The sequence below is a fragment of the Lathamus discolor genome, chromosome 22 (genome assembly GCF_037157495.1).
Source record: "Lathamus discolor isolate bLatDis1 chromosome 22, bLatDis1.hap1, whole genome shotgun sequence".
NCBI lineage: Eukaryota > Metazoa > Chordata > Aves > Psittaciformes > Psittacidae > Lathamus > Lathamus discolor.
This window is the reverse complement of record NC_088905.1, coordinates 1,670,736-1,690,599: the sequence shown is the minus strand read 5'-3', so window position 1 is coordinate 1,690,599 and position 19,864 is coordinate 1,670,736. Positions and strand designations below refer to the sequence as shown.

Here is a 19,864-nt window from a genome sequence, read left to right as displayed (position 1 = left end):
GGCTCACCGCAGGAACGCACGAAAAGACCCTTTTTCCCCCTCCCCAAATCTCACAAACCATCAAAAAACTGCGAATTCAGCCCCAAAACCTCCCAGACGGGGGAGGGTTGGGAAAACTAAAGGTGTGTTTGCTTCGATTAGGAGGCAGTTGAGGGAGAAGCTCTTGCTTTTGCGGTGCAGCCGCTGCCATCGCTCAGGGCTGTTGCACAAGAGGAATGAAGGGGAACTGAGCAAGACGAAGACTCCCCTTTAATCTGATTAATTCTGCCAATTTTGGACCAAAAAGTCCCTTAAATTAGGCCAGTCACAGCTTATTCTGTTAAAATTAACCAATTTCCTCTAAAAACGCAGCCCAGTTCTTTAAGCAACCCTCCAGTTCCAGCCGTTCCTCGCTGGATTCGCTGTTCCTTGGCACGCTGCTGCGCTCACATCCAACACGTTTTCCCTTGGCTTTGCCAAAACCTGTTCTTGGATCCCCCCCACCGTGTTCCCCCACAGCTCGGCACGGATCCCCTTTGGAATGAGCTCCGGCTGCCCCTCGTCTGGGTGTGCAGGGAGGGCTCCATAGCTCTTCATTGAGCCCCATCCAGCTCCATAGCGGTGAGCTGGATGTGACGGTTTCTCTGTGGTAAAGTGGGATATCCACTCCTAAAAGATCTTACGGCATTAGGATCAGTTTGACTTCCCAGCTGGTGGATAAAACACATTAAGTTCAATACCTCGGTGCGAAGAATTCCTTGTATCCCGGGTAACTATTGTGCACGGGGAGGGGAGAAGGAATGCACAGCGGAGATGCATTGCAACCAGATACAGCTTTAATAGAATGCACATAGGTTTACAACTCCCAACAGTTCTCCATAAGGATGACCAGGAACGCGGATGATCACCCCTGGAATGTGAACGTGACTCCATGGAATCTGCGAGCCAGATCCGGGTACTTCCAAGGATTGCCTCGATAACAGTGCGGGGTGAACGGGACACGATGCCTTGTCACAGCGGGGACCATGGATGCTCCCAGCTCCATGGGGAAGCAAGGGAGTTGCTCGCACTGTAGCATGGAGTAGCTGCATCCTACATCAGGGCAAGCCCCTGCCCGCCTCCACGCTGCGAGCAGTTAATCCTCTCTTTGGAGAGGAGGGATTGGGAATGGTGGAGCATCAATACCCCTCTAATAGGGGAGTATCTATAGGGGTGGTTGAGGGTATTTACCCTACCTACAATGGAAGCTGTAGGCCATGGCTTATCCTAGAAACACAGCTGGCCAGGTTTCAGGAATGGGGTTCAGAACTGGAACAAGATTTCATTGTCAAGATATAACTGCTGTAAAAATGCTTTGGAGTCTTCAGGTGCATTGAAAGGCCTTGATTTAACACCACGGGAATAAAAGAACCCAGCAAAAACCCCACAAGGATTCAATTCCCCAACGCAAGTCTTTGGTGGAAGCTGAGTTAAAGGTAACTGGTTACCGCTTTGGAGCAACGGAGGGTTCGGCCATTAACCACATCTCGCTCAGCCTTGCTCTGCGCATGGCTGACACGGGTTTGCTGTTCCAAGCCCCGGCTCACCCGCGTGCTCCATGCAGAGCGTGCATTCCAGATGGAGCGGGCGCTGGCTCCAGAAGGACTTCAGGTTGTAAATGTCACACCATGTGTGACCCGTGCGGAGCTGAACGGGAGGCAGAGACGTGGGGCAAGCCCCATCAATACTGTAGCATGTTAACAGAAGGGTGGCTGGTCGCTTATGTGCTGTCTGACCCCCGTGGCAGTGAGGCACACAGAGCCAAGCCAACCGGAGGTTTAGAAGCATAGAATCATAGTTCATTTTTCACAGGCAGAAACTCTGATGAAGCACTTCAACGAGAGGCTCCAGATGGGTAAGGACCAGTCCCTTTGTCAGCATGAGTGTAAGATTGTCCCAGGGCTGGGGCCCTCTGACCGTGCCTGAGGACCAGGGCAGTTAACAACATACTCCAGCTTTAAAACCAAGACATGACACCAATGGTTTGTTCAGCAAAGTGGCCTCAAAGCGCTGCAGGGAGGCTGGACCAATCTGGGTTCAGCAGTGGCAGTCATTTTGCTCCTTCTCAGTAGCTGGTGCAGCCTGAAAACAACGCTGATAACACGGATGTTCTGAGTTGTTGTTCCACAATGTTCACTCTGACCAAGGACATTGTGAGCTTCATGCTCTGCCAGGGAGGAGGGGAAATTGGGAGGAAGCAGAGACAGGACCCCTGACCCAAACTAGCCAAAGAAGCATTCCATACCACAGCACATCATGCCCACTATAGAAACTGGGAGCAATTACCCAGAAGGACTAGATCACTGCTCGGGTCGCGCTGGGTATCGGTCGGTGGGTGGTGAGCGGTTGTATTCTCTTCCCTTGTTATTCCCTTATCATTATTATTATAGGTGGTAGTATTGTGTTATACCTTAGTTACTGCACTGTTCTCATCTCAACCCATGGGATTTACATTCTTTCCATTCTCCTTCCCATCCCTCCAGGAGCAGGGGCATGAGAGTAAGCCAATGGCTGCGTGGTTCTGAGTTACCAGCTGGGCTTAAACCACGATGCAATCTGATTAAGATCACCAGCTGTGTGGCAAAGGAAGCAATTCCCATTATTCTTCCACATTCACTAAATCCAGTAAGCTCCAGAGAGCATGGAAATCACATTTCCACTTACAACTCATCACGCTGAAGCTGCAGCACTGGTAGTGTGGGCTGAGGAGGAAATCAGGCTGGAAATGAGATGGAGATCAACAGGCATTGAAATTCAGTTTTCTGCCCAGAACCAGAAGTCCCATCACTTTACAGGTCACATGCAGAGACACAAACAAGCTGCCTCCACCCCCCAGAATTGCTTTTAGACCAGTTAAGCACTGGATATACACTGGCTTTTGGGGCAGGGTTTGCTTGCTCTTTGTGTAAAGTGCTTGAAGTACATAAAAGCTGCCAAACCTGGAGATTCAGCCTGACCCGAGGTGAAGCAGGGCTGCAGCAAGCCCGCACACCCCACTGGGCCTTGCTGGGTTCTCCCTTCCACCCTTGGCTGGCAGGGCAGGAGAAGGGAGGGCTGAAGAACCCACAGCTCATCTCCACCTTGCCAACAAGGGGCAAGGAATCCGAGCATGAAGGGGAGCAGGATGCTGCTCCTCCAGCATCAGCTAAGGGAGGCCTGGACATGGCATCGAAGGACGTTTCACAGAATTACCCAAATGCAGGTTTTCAAGTAAAAAAGCAGGAAGGAGAACCTGGATCCAGTTTGCGGAGGTAATGCCTTGAACCCATCTCTTCTTTACACATGGGACCTGCTCACTCCCTTGTTGTATGGGCCTGATCTCCCTTCCAGCAGCTTCCAAAGCCAATTCTACAAGTCAAGGCCAAGTTCAGCCCCATGGCACGAGTTGTGTCCTCACACTCATTGTCCTCAGTACCCCCTGAATTCACAGCTTGCATCTCGCGCAGATCCAATCCAGCAACAAGCTACTTGGGGTGTGCATCATGTGTGTATTTAGAACAGAAACAACCACCTTCCGGGTATAGATTGAAACAGAAAGGCAACAACAAAACACAATCAACAACAGCCTCAGCATTGCTGAAGGAACATCTCCGGGGAAATCCAGGGAATTCTTTACAGTACTTCTCAAGGCATGGTGACAGAGGACACAAAACCCACCAGTGTGCATCAGTATTTCACTCCCAGTGCAGCAGAGCAGAACTGGACCTGACCTGGGCTCAGCAAGTTGCTATTTGCCAGCAATCAGGCTGTGCAAGCCCCCCTGCTTCCAAGTGTTCTCCCTCCCCATCCCAGGGCTGCAAGGGCTCGGCCCAAACTCCTTCCTCTCCCTTCCAGGCGATCCCCACGCCAGGCACGTCCAGCAGAACATTTGGCTCATCTCTTGCAATTGGAGATGGTTTGGAGGGGACGGAGTTTGGGGAGGGGAACGGAAACCTGGAGCAGTTGGTAACTCCTATTTGCACATGCTTTGCTAGTCAGCTCCTGGCATTCAGAGTTTTTCCATCCCTCCTCCCCTTACACTGTGGGGTTAGGAGTCAACCCTGGACTGTGCAGTGCTCTGCTTTGTTCCAGCGGCCTTCACTTGTATCTTCAATATGCCTGTTGCATTCCTCTAGGGCTTATTATTTGGACAAAGCTCTGTACTAGAGGTAGTATCAGGGGGTCTCTTCCCTGCCAAACTAGACTGAAGTCTGGTTTGAGCTGCAGAAGCTCTCCCGAGTGGGCCTCCAGTGAGTTAGGAGCAGCTGTACCTGATCCTTCCATCTCTTACAGGGACAGTAGTCCCAGTGCCATCGCATCAGCAAGTGGGCAGGGGAGGGACCTGCTCTACGTCCTGATCCCAGCAAGCCACCCATTGCTCGTGGGAGACCCCCAAAGGCGAGATACGTCCTTACCCACAGTGCAAGGCTCAGCTCACACCGTAATGAACAAACTCCCTTGGGAAATGGCCACCACGAGGCTTTTAAGAGGCTTGGCCAGATACCACTGGAGTCAAAGGGGATGTTTTCCATAGAAGTCCTTCAGATTAAACCCACCAAAATCTTCTCTTGGGAGACATTGTGCAGCACCAGCACCTCTCAGGGGAAGGATGACTGCACTGCGAAGATCCATCTGTTACTGGGAGCCCAAAGACTCCCTACACCTGGATCTTTGGGAGCCACTCCACACTTAAATAGCTTTTGAGGACCAGAAATTGAAGATCTGAGACAACTGCAACCAGCATTTTGCAGAATCAAGCTGGGAGGTTTCACTCTCATCCCTATCCTACCTCAGTGGAAGGAGAGGGGAGCACAGTCTGCTTGCTTTCTGCCCATCAGGGCTGGTTTTCCTCCAAACACTGTACCGAGATTCCTTACATCAATGACTGAACAACCAATAAGAAGTTGCCTTTCTCCTTGGGAATAGGGTAGAATGCACAGTATTTTGGAAGCAGAGCAAACATTCCCAAAGGAGCATGGATGGATTTTGTTCAGGTTCATCCTTTATCACCAGGAAAACAAAAGGCAGAGTTCACAAACAGAGGGGAGGTTCTCTATAGCTCAGTATAATCGGATTGCAGCCAGCGCTCAAGTGACCACATGAGGTATGGAGCTCAGGACAGCCAGGGAGGCGTTTGAACACTCAGCTGTTCGGTAAGGCTTACGTTTAATACTGTAAAACTGCTGCCCAGCTCCCTCCTGCAACACCACCATCAGCAGAGCCCTGCGCTGGCATAAACCAGACAGGGAGCATGCACATGAACTGAAAGAAATGGCTCTAACACAGACCTGGTGCCACCATCTCCTGCATGGCATCACCTATGGATGCACATGACAGACTCCGGAGCACGGCTGCCAGGTTTGCCATCGCGGCCAAGCAGCAGGAATATACAACATTGCTGTCTTGCACTGATAGGAAAGAGGGAAGAGGTCACAAGAACCCTTTAACCTGTGAAATCACTTCCTTTCCAGAGCACTAGCAAGTCCCGCTTGACTTGCTCTGTAATACATAAACCTTTTCATTCATCTTGTAATGCGTTTTCCCAGCCAGGACCAGAAAATATGGAATATTACTGGTTTGGGAAAGCATCTAAACAATAAATGGAGGGGAAGACAATGAGAGGAGGAAGGTAAGAAGCAACTGAAAAGGATATGAAGATCCTGAGAGCCAGGTCTGATGCTAACATAACTTAAAATGGTTCAGCTATATAGCACTGCAAATAGAGTTCTGACCCAAAAATAATCATTATTTATATATATATATTGCTATATCATTCATTTCAACTACGAGGTTCAAGGTCCTGTGGGAGGTGGTCCTAGGGAAGCACACCTCCCAAGCTCACAGCAGATTAAGGCTTTTGCTTTCCTGCTTTGGAAGGAAAGGGTGCTGCAGCAAAGGGATCCCCGCCGGGCAGCTCCGTAGTCCTGGAAGACAGAGGGACAACAGAGACAGATCCTGCTATCGCCTGTCTGTTGGTCTGGGAAACCACTTTGTAAGCAGCGATGGGCTTTACGTCGAGCCCCGGCCCATCTTCCGGGCTGTAATGACGGGAGTATTTGGACAGGGCTTGTGGACGGAAAGGCTTGGTACCCACAGAGCCCAGCACGGCCTCCTGCAGCAGCGCGGCTCCTCCCGGGCTCCTCTCGCCGGCAGTGCCACCCTGCTCTGGCGGCACACCGCCTTTAGCAGGGATGTGCTCCTGGGGCTCTGGGGCTCTGATGGAAGAGGGATGAAGGTTTCCTGGCTGATTAAAGCCAGCAGTGGGATACTGAGCTCTCGCTGAGGCTGTGGGATCCAGGCTTGGGATCATGGGGTTAGCTCGGTGTTGGCCATCGCCTCCCTGACTCAGGAGGATGGGAGGTGTGAATGACTCTTTAGATGTACTATGGGAAGTCAGCTCTTCCACGCTTTTCTTTTTAGTGAAAGGGGCTCTCAGAAACACGTCTGCTTCTTCGGGATGCCTCAGAGCCATGTTCCCCTTGGAGATAAAAGGAGCTTTGGTAAAGACATCCACCTCATCAGGCACTTTCCTCATGCTTCGGAAAGGAGCCGTGGCAAAGACATCCGGCTCATTAAAAACCTCCCCGGTGTGTGACTGGAAGGCAGGGAACAGCGACTCCCCTGCTCTAGGCTGGGAGCGGGGATCTTCTTTGGAGGCCTCATGCCTTTCCCTGGGCACAGACTGCAGGAACCCTGGGCACAACTTGCAGGTTTCTTCCTCCTCTTCCGAATCCATCAGCAAAGGCCTGGACCCGCTGCAATCCAGAATGTCCCCTTCATGGTCTGTCCCCTCTCCTTCGCTGCTGTAGAAGGAGCTGTTGCTTGAAGGACCATCTCTTGCCAAGTAGTCTGACTCCGAGTTGTGCTGCGTTTTCACCTCCCGCATCTCACACCGACCCTTGTACAAAGCCAGTCCATCACTGCCAGAAGGTCCTTTACAGAGTTCAAGAGCTACCACTGGGAATAGGGCTGGATCCCTCTGCAGACCTAAAAACGCAAGAGAAGAGTGTTACTCAACAAGCTCCATCTCCTCAGTCGTACATAAGAAGGGTACTTGTTACACAAGAAACATCATGCTGTTCAGATTTAAACCACCATCACGCGTGGAAAATGAGAAGGAGAAGGAGGGCAAATGAAAGAACATACAAATGCCAGGGAAGGGATTGAAGACACACGAAGTGACACAGCTCAGCACCGCTCACAACTCAGGGACACCGCTTCCCAGAAAGAGATGGAAGATGTCTGACACACGAATGGGCAACCCCAGCACCCTCTCAGCACCATTCCACAAGGTTTTCTCTCTGCCACCCACGACAACGACCACCACAGGAGAGGTTTTCACTTTATAACGTGCTGCTGGAGTGGAGCTGCAGCAAACAGCCACGTTCTGTCACCTCATTCTGCACTGGTGTTTGCTGACTGCCCTACAAGCAGATGTACAGCTTGGCATAGCCCCTGTTGCTGTGAGCCATCCCACGGGTACATGAATTACACTCACGTAGATAAAATACAAAGGGATGGATCCCTACAACCTGCAAAAATAACACACGTAGTTCAAAGGATGAAGGTCAGCCTGTAGCTTTTAATAAACCCTGCTAACTACAGCAGCATTATTTAAGTCACTGCAAGGCAAATGATCTTCAACACTCCATACCACAGCTTCAAATCAAGCATCTAACATAACCCTAACAACCTGGCTAGCTTCTGTGTTAGGGTAACAAGACGGGGTGGGGGGAGAGGCTTGCTGTTCTGGGCTCCTCCAGGTAGAAGAGCCCAAGATGGGGTTGGCTTTGCCTTACGACTCACACAGACAGAACACAAGATATCTTACCTTCAGAGAACTACTGGCAGGTTAGGAGTGTGTCATTGGGCTCTTGTTAGCAAGGGGACAGGAAAGAGGCATGTGAAAAAGAAGCAGTGTGAATCGCAGGAAGAATGAGGAGGGTAATGACGGTATCTGATGGGTAAGTGAGGTACTAACCAATACACCCTGCTATGACAAGAGAGCATCACCCGGTGAATCATTCCCATTTACAGCTTCTCCATCGCCTCCATAGCCTCCATAGCAAGTCAACCCCTTCTCACAAGTAAAGACACAGCAGTCATTCATTAGGCATCAAAACCGGTATTTATTGGGAAACTATTCACTTGGATACATTACACTGCTACGGAAAGACAGTGTAGAGATAGGAACATTCCATAAGCGACTCTACAAAAATACTATCGCTCATTCCTGAAGCCAATGGTGCCAGCAGCACTTTAAGCCCAGATGCTAACATCAGCCCTCAGGAACAGTACGTGCGTGGCAGGGTTTCCTTCCAGGAGGCTGGTTATGTATTTACCAGGTGTTACTGGGAGGGCTGGAGCACACAGGTTGAAGCAGAGCAAAACCGGTCACCGCATCACGCGCCCGCCTTGGAATGCCCCGGTTCTCACGGAAACACAGCGTGCAGGAACACAAGGGAAGGAACAAGGCATTCATCATGGGGAACCTTGACGCAAACCAGTGCCCCTCGGTGCACAAAACCAGTACAGACCAGTCATTTGAGCTGAATTCTCCTGTTTAAAGAGCTCCTTGCGTTAGTAGGTGCCTACATTTGTGCAAGCGATGACACTTAGGGCAAGAGGAGGGTTGACATGGTATGAGCCTGTTTGCGCAGGACAGAGCAGCACGTGTCTGACCTTGTGTAATAGGCAGAACGCTGGGTTTGGAAAAATGACTTTTCCCAATGCTTTCTTTGCCCATCCCGAGCGAGGAGGGAAGCGGTTTTCCTCCTCCCTGAGGCCAGAACTGGTGGCTGAATTACTCTGGGAGGAGAAAACAAAGTGATGCTTCAGTGGGAGCTCCTTCTGGCCTCCAGTGCTGAGCTGGTTTCAGAGCTGCCAGGCAACACAGCAGGAAGGGAAATGGCCACAGGAATAGCAACATGCACTGGGAAGCGTGGGGATCTACTGGCAAGAGAGGAGGAGCACCAGCTATAATCCACGTTCTGTTTTCCTGATGCTGAAGGAGAAGGACCTGGCTTCCAGATACCATCGCACAGCATCTGACCTCAGGCACCTTTCCCTTCCCATGCTCTTGGGTTCTCGTCTGCTTCCTTTGGCAGAAAGCAAAGGGACAGTCACAGAAGGAGCTGCAGCAGCATCGCTACAAGGAAGACATCCCCATGCCAGCATTTTCCTTTGGCTAACATCTGGGAGCATGCCTAGGCAATGGCTTAGACATCTCCTCTTACATGTTAGATAAAGGTCTGAGCTACGCTTAAGACACCAAAATATGCAATCCCATCATAAAAACCCCAAATCCCTTTGTGTAAAGGTCAGGTTAGAGCTAATGAGACACAATCGGTGCACTCCCTCCCACAAGCAGCCACAGCTACAGGCTTTGCAGAGGAGGTTTCAGAGGACAGGGAATTGGAATGAGCCAGCGCTGAGAGATGCTTCCGAGGTCTGAGCTCAGAGAGCCTGGGATGGTTCCACGTGAGAAGGGTACGTTTGTTCTGCACAGCACAGAAAGGGTCACTCCAGGGGCTGGTAAAGGACAAGCCCTGCGAGACAGTGCCTGTGTGTGTGCAGCCCTGCCCCTCCTCTGCCTGACTGCGCTCCCATTCACATCACGCAAGAGGCCTGAAAAGAGCCAGGCAGATGGTTTGCCTGAACGGACACACAAAGAGATGCCTCTTCTGCAGAGGCAGCACTTCCTAACATCTGCCTAGGCCAAGATGGACACAGGCAACGGGCAGCTGCCTCTTTTGTCCCCGCCTCCTCCTCTGGGCTCCAGGATCTGTGCGTGACTTCATGGGGAAGCATCCCTTAGGTTCTGAATGAACCCAGGTTGTATCACACAGACGCACTCCTGACACTACTTTACAGCACTAAATCTTTATTGAGCTTGAGCTTACAGCTTGGGTTCTGCCCTACCCCTGTGCCCATCAGTTTGGATTCCAGGCTCAGAGGTAAGTACTAAGGACAGGTACACTCCAGCTCCCTTTCTGCAGGGCAAACCTGAGCATTAAACCCACTTATCACCTGGTAACCTGGGAATGCCCCATCAGATAGCATTTACAAGACCATTTACCCCCAAGCTACAGCACTGACCCATGGAGTTCCCCCATCTCCTAAGGAAAACCATGCCCTGAAGAGGCCAAGTACTGGAATAAGTGACAGGAAAGCTGTACAACGCTTACTCTTTCTATGATGGGGCTGAAGGAGGCAGAGCAGCCACCGGGATGATGAGCTCATTGCTGGAGCAAAGCCCAGAACAAGAAAGGGGAGATGGAGGCATTCCTAGAGCCTAAAGCTGCTCTTCCACCTGATTTCAGCCAGCCAAAGTCAGGGAGGTTTCAACAGGCAGGAACAGGGATCTAAAACTCAGCACCATTACCAGCAAGCAGGATCACTGGTTTGGCATTTGGAAAGGGTCAAAGGACTCCTCATGCCTTTGTTCCTGAAATGCTGGAGTTTCTCCTTGCATTCCCATTCCTGGAAGCAACAACCCTCAAGACAGAGCATCCCCGTACAACGCTCTGAGAACACCAAAGCTCAGCATCACCATGACCGTGTCATCCGGGGAGCAGAATGAAGTGTTTGTACCCCCATTTGTACTGTGCACAAGCCACGTGTTCCAGCCACAAGAACACAAAGCGAGCTTCTAGGGGTTAAACCTCGAGAAAGGGCAGGAGCATGAGTCTCACGTGGGTACCATCCTGCCAACAACCCACCCCTCCGCCCGAGGCACAGCGATAGCCGATGCTGTGCAGAGAGCCCGTGCTTCGGTGCATTGGCACGGCTGTCCCAGAGCACAGCTCCTGCCAGGGCAAGAAATGAACACAAAGAAAACCCCTTCCCACCCCATCCCATGTTTCCTGCTGGGTGCTGCAGTTCTGACGGGCAGTGCCCATCACCTCAGCAAAGAGAAGTCACAGGAACTGGTATCACCCATCAACTTCATTCATCTGAGCCCTCCATCCCAGCACATCCACACCGACCATTCCCAACCCTCATCCCTGCGAGCTCCTGAACTAGGAAACGTAACGGCTAGAAAGGGAACGCCATGCTCCATGCAGACACACACACGCTGCAGCACGCCCCGTGCCTGATGACCTTCTGCAGTCAGAGGCCCACATGCTCCACACTGGTGTTTGCTTGGACACCCCAAAACTTGCTGAACTCTGGCCTGAATCGCATCTAAACCTTCACTGTAATAAGTATTTCTTTCTTTTCCAATCCACTGGGAAGGCAGGGGGGGTTGGAAAGTCTCTGGAGCCAACATCCTGCAAGCTTCCAGGCTGAAGGATGCCATCCTCATTCACTTGCCATCACTCATTCAAAAGAACTTTGCACAGATTCACTCCAGCTGCCTTTCACTTGTGTAAGTAAGTGGCCTGTGAGAGGCTGAAGTTCCAGCTACTCCATGCAGTACGGTGGTTGCAGCTGTAGTACCTACAGCTCCTACCCGGAGGATCCATCTGAACAGGTAATGCCAAGAACACCACCGTAAGCTCCAGCCTGTTAGGGCAGGAAGGAGCATCCACTGTGATTCTGCTGCCAGTCCACCTGTGTTAGGTTCCTTACCACCACCAACCCTGCGGCCCTCACACAAACATCTCCCACAGCTTCCACGAAGGCTCCAACCATCGCTATGAGCCTTAATCTGGCACCCCAATGTCTCCCAAGCAGACAAGTTCACTTTGTCCCTTTGCAGCAGCAGCAGCTTTCACATCCAGCAGCACACCAGCACCTATAGGGCAGCCACAGGGTTTGGAGAGCTTAAAACGAATCCCAAATCTCCACTCATTCCATCTCTCGTTTTCCATTCATTCCACAAGTCCTGTTGGATGAGGGAGGCCAAGATAACAGACACCTCTCAAAGGTAAGCTTCCACTGTACCGTTTCCCACCCAGCTCCAGGAACAGCTACTGGAAAAAGCAATAAAATAACCATTCACATCTGCTTATTTAATAGCATTATTCACAACCCAGTGCATTCAGAGTTCGTTCCAGGACAACTCCCTTGAACAAGTGCCATTCGATTTAAAACCTTAAACATTCTTTAAAAGTACTTTAATTCACAGAAATCTTTGTTTCTAATATACAGTAGATGGTTACTTTGTAAAATCCATTCTCTTTTCATATAATCTCAGTATCTGACTATACAATAACTTTCTATCTATAACATCTTCATGGGTTCCAGTCCAGCTCGCCTGTGCTTTAGGAATATAAACCCAAAAAAATAATGAAGTTTCTATCCACAATTGGACTAAGGTCATTTCCAACAGTTCTCATGTAAAGCTTCTCTTGGGAAGTGCAGTATACACAGGGAATGATACAACACACTTCAGCAATACTTTTATTAGTAAGTGTAAGGTCGGAAAAGAAGAGGAATGGAGAGCGGACACCATCCATGGTGGTTCTATGTACAGGATTTGTTCAACTAAGTGTCGGGGTGGGGAACAGCAGAGAGGCTGGAGATAGGAAAGGAGGAGTCACGAGCTTGGATTTCTTTCCTTCTTAGCAAGAGGTCAGTACATACAGGTTTCAGTCGTTCCTACTTTCGCACATGGGAAACTGCACTTAGTACTAATACAGCTACGTACACATACACAAGGTTAGCAGGAAGCTAGGAAGTATTCCACTACAGAGGAAGAGTCCTTCTGTTCAGAAAGAGCTTTCAAATACAAGATAGGAATTCCAGACTTCAGGACCAGAAGCCAATGAAACCCGGGTTAGTGTATCCAGCTGATGGACCAACTAAGCGTGGGAAGGGAAAAGGTAAAACCCCATCGAGTTGTAGCAGCACTGAACTTCAAACCATCCGAACCAAGTGCATGCTTGTTCCACACAGACTGAGGAGTGAAGTCCACAGTAATCTTTGTCTACTGAAACAAATGTGTTCCATACTCAACTGGTTTGCACTATATGCAGGTACAAAGATAACGGGGAACCCAGAACAGATACCAGATGCTTGACTAAAACCAGGATTAAAAATAGACAAATGACCGGAGGACGATTTGATTCATACACAATTTACAGGTGGTTGGGGGGGGGGGGGATTTGCTTTTTCTTCCAGTCTAACACAGGAAAGAAGTCACAGAGAATACATCTGCTGCTGCCACACTGCCCTTCTCATCCACATGAAGGTCAACAAAACGCAAGTCACAGCCATACTCACATGGATTCGGTTCAAAAACCTTCTGAGATCTCCCTTTGGGTCATTTCTGCAGCTTTACCAAGCAGGTTTGGGTGCGTTTTTCCCCTCCCCAGGGAAGTGCAGTTCATTCACAAGCAGGGCTGTTAAAGAGCTGGGGGCAGTCAGGAAAGCTCTCTTCAACGCACCATCACCAGAGGTACAAGGACAACTTCAGAGGAAGTAACTGCACCTCCTCCGTTGGCAACTGAGAAACCTGAGCTCTCCTAACCCGTGCTGTGCAGGAGAGGGACATCCCCCCTGCCTTCCCCTGCCCCCTTCCTCCTGCCCATTCAGCAGAAAACAGGAACGAACCAAAAACCAAACCCCAAACCCAAAGGCTGAAACACGCCCTGCTCTAAGGAGAAAGGAGTCTGTGGATCATACATCAGCTCCAGTTCTCTAATTCATGTAGTGAGGCTTTCCATGGTGCTATGTGGACATCTCAGCAGGGTGGCTAAGGATGGTGCTCCCTTTACACACAGGCTATAGAGACACGTGCAGAAGGAACCAGAACGGGCTTTGACCAGCTTTAGAGAGGATGGGGCTACCTGGAGACCTGAGACAGACTCTTTCCCAGGGCCCGGGGGGACGGGGGGAAAGGTGGGTGAGTGGCTCCTGTCGGCAGATTTGGTTTCCTTTGAATGGAGGAGAAAAAGAAAGCAACAAAAGAAGCAAAACCAAAAGGCCAAAAGAACCACGCGCGAAGGGAACTCTTCTGGAACTGAAAACGGAGGATTAGGTACGTTACAGAAACTGCGTCTGCTACTGTGTCACTGCTACAGGTCTATGAGCTGATCCACCAGCAGCAAAGACCTGGCTATGTTGGGAAGACTGGACTCAGAGCTTCCACTGTTGTTTCTAGAATGCCCACCTGAAAGTGTGAGAGATAGGAATTCAGTAGTGAACAGGACACGCACACACGACAGTTTCAGATGTTCAAGATCAAGCAAGCAAGACAAAAGTCAAAGCAAACCAGCAAACTTGCCCAAGCTCTTCTCACTGCTTGTATCACTTGTATCAGCATGCCCCTGCTCGCTCTTCCACCCGCTTCCCACCACCCAATCCTAACTGGCTTGCATGGCAAAACATCACAGCAGCAATCGTTTCCTCTTCCCAAGGCTTACATCTAAGCTGCAGAATTCTGTCCTCACTGAAGGATCTATCAAGTGAATACAACTCCCAGAGTCTATAGAAAGGACTATTAAAGGTTTTATATCTATAGAAAGGACTATTAAAGGTTTTATATCTATAGAAAGGACTATTAAAGGTTTTATATCTATAGAAAGGACTATTAAAGGTTTTTAATCTATAGAAAGGACCATTAAAGGTTTTAAATCTTGACATTTAGCTGCTGTTTGAAGAGCATCTTTAAGTTGGCAACCACTGCAAGGAGAGTAGAGCTGTCACGTGGCTTTCTCTAACTGGTACTTTGATACTGAAGGGGAGATGCTCCTCTTTATTCAAGGTATATATGTATATATGCCTTGTACATATACCAACGTATATATGGCCCAGCTTTGGTAGAAATCTCTGTCTTCCAGTAGGAGCAGGGTTTCTACCTAATGAGTGTCAGTCTTTGCAAGCTAGCAGTGGAAGCAGAGCAGGGGTATAGCACATTCCTGCTGCAAACAAAAAGGGGCCTTAGGGAAGTCAATGAACTTCTACAATCCAACTTAAAAACCCAACCAAACCAAAGACAGAATCAAAACAGGATCAAAAGGGAGCCCTGGAGTTTGGCTTTAAACCTGCATTAGCATAATCCAAACCTTTCAGCTGCAGAGAGACCTATTTGACTGATGGGACAGCAAAAGGCTGCCTGCTCCTGTCCCCAGAATAGCCAGGAGATGCAGCACTGTTATCTGCTGTAAGGGAACAGCGCTGCTTATGTTAACCCTAAGTAAGGCTGAAACTGGTTGCAAAGATCACAACAGCGTGATCCAGGCCACAGGAATGCTGTGAAATGAGAAACTTCCCAGTCTGTGGCCTAAGGACCCTGCTTAAAGCTCTTCAAAGGAGGGGGCTGGCATCTACCAAACTTCTTGCACCCGGCTCCCACAAACACCTTTGAAAGGCATCAGCATTCCCTTTCAGCAGGAGTCTGAGTGTTATAAAGGGTTATCATTATCTCCCTTCCTTGTGCCTCATGCCAACTTAGCTTAAAAGTCAAAGGGCCTCCTTCCATTGGCTTCAACAGTAGCTAAGGCATAGGAGAACGCTGTTGTGCTTTAGCCACAGAGGTATCTGTGCCCTGCCTGGCTTCATGGGCTCTAAAGATGCTCCCATGTCCATTGTCTTTTTGGGCATGCAGTCTTCTCACGGAGTCTGGACAAGCTTCAGGGCCAATGGACATCAGAGGAAGACTAAGCTCACTAAACCCTGCAGTGCTGGTCTCTTACACAGTTTATGATTCGAACTAGTTAATACGTGCTGCAGCACCACTGCCCCACAACTGATTTACAGTCATTGCTTTCCTTTTTCCTACCCTTTTCACCCCCATGGCCTGGCTTACCTTGTGAATTTTTGGATATCAACACTGGAATTGGGTCAAACTCATCTTCTGTCACCTTTTCAGAGCCCTCAGGAGCATCAAAGCCTGATATCAGGTTAGTATCTTCTGCAGCGTAAAGGAGAAACAGAGGTAAAGAAGCAAAGACAGCAGAGAAGGCTGGTTAGAATGGCTAAAAAGGGTTAGAGCATCTTTTATGTTTTCAGAGGCAGGGTTTAGAAGCAGGAGTTTCATTGAAAAGGTGAATAAAGCTGGTAAGCCTTTGGTAAACAAGGTAAAGAGTAAGAGACACGAGTGGAAGGCAGGCAAACCAAAAGCAAGCCAAGTCATGAGAGCCACAATAAAATGTGGCTAATCTGAAGGCTTAGCCATTGCCATAGTTCAAAGCTGTGGTAAAAGCCCAGGGCTTAAGCTCCTTAGGACTGAAGGTGTTCTCCATCCTCATCCAGTGGCTGTCAGGTATTAGGACAGCTTGAGAGCAGTCTGGCTACCAGCCCTCATAGAATCATTGAATAGGTAGGGTTGGAAGGGACCTTAAAATCATCCAATTCCAACCCCCATGCACAAGGAGAAGGAAAGGGCTGGAGGGGAAAAAGAAGCAAAGAGAACCATCATAGAAAACTCCAGTCATCTACATGAGACAAAAGCCCTGAGCTTTCAGCTGGGGTGATAAAACAAGCAGTGCAACGTGCAGTCAGATATAAAGTGCCTGAAGACATCACTAGAGAGGGTTTCAAGGCCTCAGGAGCAGCCCTGACACGTCAATTCCATTGATCCCAAACCACGTCAGCTGCACTGAGACACTTGGTGGGAGGCACTTTCAACCAGCTCCACAGTAGCTGAGACATTTATCTGCCTTATCAGGCAGTTACACACCTTTAGAGGCTCTCGCTGTGCATCACTGCATATTACACCTTAGACACCTAAAATACCTGCCAAAATCTGGTCCTCAATCACTACATGAAAGCCAAGCTGATGGTTTCTAAGGAACGATGAAATTGCTGTTTGACTCCCATCAAGAAGAGAAGCTCTTTACCTAAAGCTGACAAATCTGATAGGAGGTTTTAGGTGAGCTGAAGAAAGAAACCACTTGTGGAAATACCCTGTCCTCTGAAGGATGAGACCCAGAGAACCACCCCACACATCTGAGAGGAGCCTGGCCTGTGAGGTGTCGAAACCATGAAGATGCTTCATCTCAACACAAAGCCTCATCTTGCCATCACTCTGGCTCTGCCTCTTCTCAAGCTACCTGGGAGCCTTTGCAAGCCTCCTACTTCCATTTCCCTCTCTTTATCCACACAACAGCTCACAGTTTGCTGCACAAGAAGCTACTGAAGGGGCACTGAGCTGTGGGCTATAAGGAAGGAAAAGGCTGATGAGCGGCCCTGTTTGGGTAAAACTCCTCCATAGAATCATAGAATAGTTCGGGTTGGAAAGGACCTTAAGATCATCCAGTTCCAACCCCCCTGCCATGGACAGGGACACCTCACACTAAACCATGGCACCCAAGGCTTCATCCAACCTGGCCTTGAACACTGCCAGGGATGGAGCACTCACAACCTCCCTGGGCAACCCATTCCAGTGCCTCACCACCCTCACAGGAAAGAATTTCCTCCTTAGATCCAATCTAAACTTCCCCTGTTTCAGTTTTAACCCGTTACCCCTTGTCCTGTCACTGCAGTCCCTGATGAAGAGTCCCTCCCCAGCATCCCTATAGGCCCCCTTCAGGTACTGGAAGGCTGCTCTGAGGTCTCCACGCAGCCTTCTCTTCTCCAGGCTGAACAGCCCCAACTTCCTCAGCCTGTCTTCATATGGGAGGTGCTCCAGTCCCCTGAGCATCCTCGTGGCCTCCTCTGGACTTGTTCCAACAGTTCCATGTCCTTTTTATGCTGAGGACACCAGAACTGCACACAATGCCCCAGGTGAGGTCTCCCAAGAGCAGAGCAGAGGGGCAGGATCACCTCCTTCGCCCTGCTGGTTACGCTCCTTTGGAAGCGGCCCGGGATACGAAAAAAAGCCTCTGAGCTCTCCTCGGGGACTGAACCTCACCAGAAGGAAGAATTCTCCCTTCTCCCATACCTACAGCCTGTGCTGCACTTAGGAAATGAGAAGAGAAGGGGCCTAGTGAAGGACAGGGCACACTGTGGCTGCTCTTTCACATCCTCCTGGTCCCACCATAACCTGCAGCATTGCAGTGCCACAGGCTGGCTGTGCCCATGGACAGCAGCATCTGCCCCAGAGCTATCCTCCAAGCCAGGAGTGCACAGACAAAGCAAAGAGAAGGGGGCTGAGAGGGATGTGCAGTGAAGGATGACACCCAGAGCTGGGCTGGAAAACAAGCCAGAAATGAGATTTGGGAAGGTTTTAACATCTCAATGTTCCTTAGGAAATGCGAGTCCTCATCGCAGAGGGAACAGCAGAGCAGCTCAGGAGGTCCGTTCATTCCTTGCCTCATTAAGTCCCACCGATGGTGTTTGGGCTTTGCTGTGCTCCACACATGGAGGAATAACTGCTCCACGTACATTCCAAGCCATTTACTCACAGTGTATTACAGCAAGGAGCAGTTAGAACAAGTGCTTGTTTAAACCCAAAAGCTCTATGAAGAAAGCACGAGCTCATTTTCAAGTGCCATCAAGCGTAAGAACGGATTCCAGACTGGTTTTCCAGCTACCCTCCGAGCACAGACCATTCTCTGTTGCTATAGGGATACTCACCAAGTGAGCTAAGCAAAACCCAGCATCGAGGGGCACTCAGCAGTCAACATCTGTGCTGTGGGCCTCTGTTGAAGGCAGCAAATAGCACAGAAGTCCTGGTCTTCCCTCCCACCCGGGTAAGAAGCACCCCACAGTCACTACAAGCCTGGCTTTATGTCAGTCACCCCCTACCATCTGCCATTGCCCCCACTGCTCCCAACTGCGTTAGCCCATAATAGGCAGGTGCCACTTGGAGTTAGGACCCAGCTTCCCAGGGCCCTCTATTCTTGCTTGGTGGTGGAAAGAGAACTCCAGTCACTGCACAGTATTCCCACAGCTCCCCTCGAGCTCAAACACCGCAAGAGCTGATCCGCAGCTCCTGGGATGTGCCACACAGGGGTTGCTTCTCTTCTCCAGCTCCGCTTTCTTGGGTTCCTACAAAGCTGTTCCACTTTTCAGCTGGGTATTGCACTTGCAGGCCTGCTTTCACCACTGCTGCGAGGCTGAAGTTGGACTCGAGAGCCTTCTCCTGCTAACCTCTGAACAGGAAAGCAGCTTTGAGATCTGGAAGAGCTCAGTCCCATGCCTCACATGCTAACAAACCCCTTTAGTTTCACAAACCCGTGTCACTGGTACAGAGGGGTATCAGGCTCCCTTCCAGAATGAATAATGCAGCCCAAAATCAGGTCTTAAACACCATGTACAAAGAGCAAAACCAGAGTGCCTTCACTTATGAACGTGAAGAAGGGCTGCATACAAAAGCCTGCCCTTTAAACCTATTGTATCCCTTCTGCTGCATCCTTGCTTCATGGAAACCTTGTCTTTACAGTCAAGCTGAACGCTTTCATTTATCCTTTTCCCTTCGTACTTCAATGTGTGTTCCAAGTTTAACCAGCTTGGGAAGGAAACAAAGCAATGGCCTGGGGAAAAAGAAAAACCACCACCGGAACACGGATGAGAGCATCTGATTGTGTGAACTGGGAGCAGCTACAGAGCACGTCCCAGGACCAGGAGGTGTGAAGAGACAAAGGGACAGTTTTACCTTTGTGAGGTTGAGCTGCGAAAGCTACCGGAGCAAACTCATCCACGAGGTCAGCAGCAGGGTTAGAGAGCAGAGAACAGTCAAGCAGAGAGTCCTCCCCAGTGAGAGAGTCTGAATCCACGTTAGCATCCACAAGGCAGCATTAAACAGGACACAAACACTGTTAAAGCTCATGTTCCCACAGCCCTTTTCCCAGTACCATTTGTTGGGATGGAAACACTCCCTGCTGCTCCGCAGTGAGGGCAGGGGGGGTCCCAACACCTTTAGCGACATTCCCTGGGTCTCACTGCCCTCTAAAGCCCAGGACACAACCACGAGATCCCACACAAGTGACAGGTTAAAGTAGGGGCAGCGAAGGGGAGTTAGGGAAGGGAAGGGAAGAGAGATGCAGGCCAAAACTCTGGCAAAAAGAATGGATGTGCTGCTTATGTCATAGGA

At 49.9% G+C, this 19,864-nt stretch overlaps 1 protein-coding gene across 14 annotated transcripts in view; it reads right to left on the bottom strand.

Moving 5' to 3' along the window:
• Positions 1-797: 797 nt before the first annotated feature.
• The window catches only part of AAK1 (AP2 associated kinase 1), an 80,430-nt gene continuing 61,363 nt past the window's right edge, over positions 798-19,864 (bottom strand). For 3 of the 14 annotated variants that reach the window (XM_065659354.1, XM_065659343.1, XM_065659347.1), the window contains 3 exons: positions 19,427-19,537; positions 15,695-15,799; positions 11,934-14,056 (listed from right to left, as the gene is read on the bottom strand). In XM_065659354.1, coding sequence (XP_065515426.1) covers positions 13,962-14,056; positions 15,695-15,799; positions 19,427-19,537 — 311 coding nt within the window. In that variant the 3' untranslated portion in view covers positions 11,934-13,961. Of the gene's footprint in view, positions 6,985-8,106; positions 8,806-8,839; positions 9,096-11,933; positions 14,057-15,694; positions 15,800-19,426; positions 19,538-19,864 lie in introns of those variants that run through there. The other 11 variants (XM_065659340.1, XM_065659341.1, XM_065659342.1 and 8 more) reach the window with 8 other exon arrangements.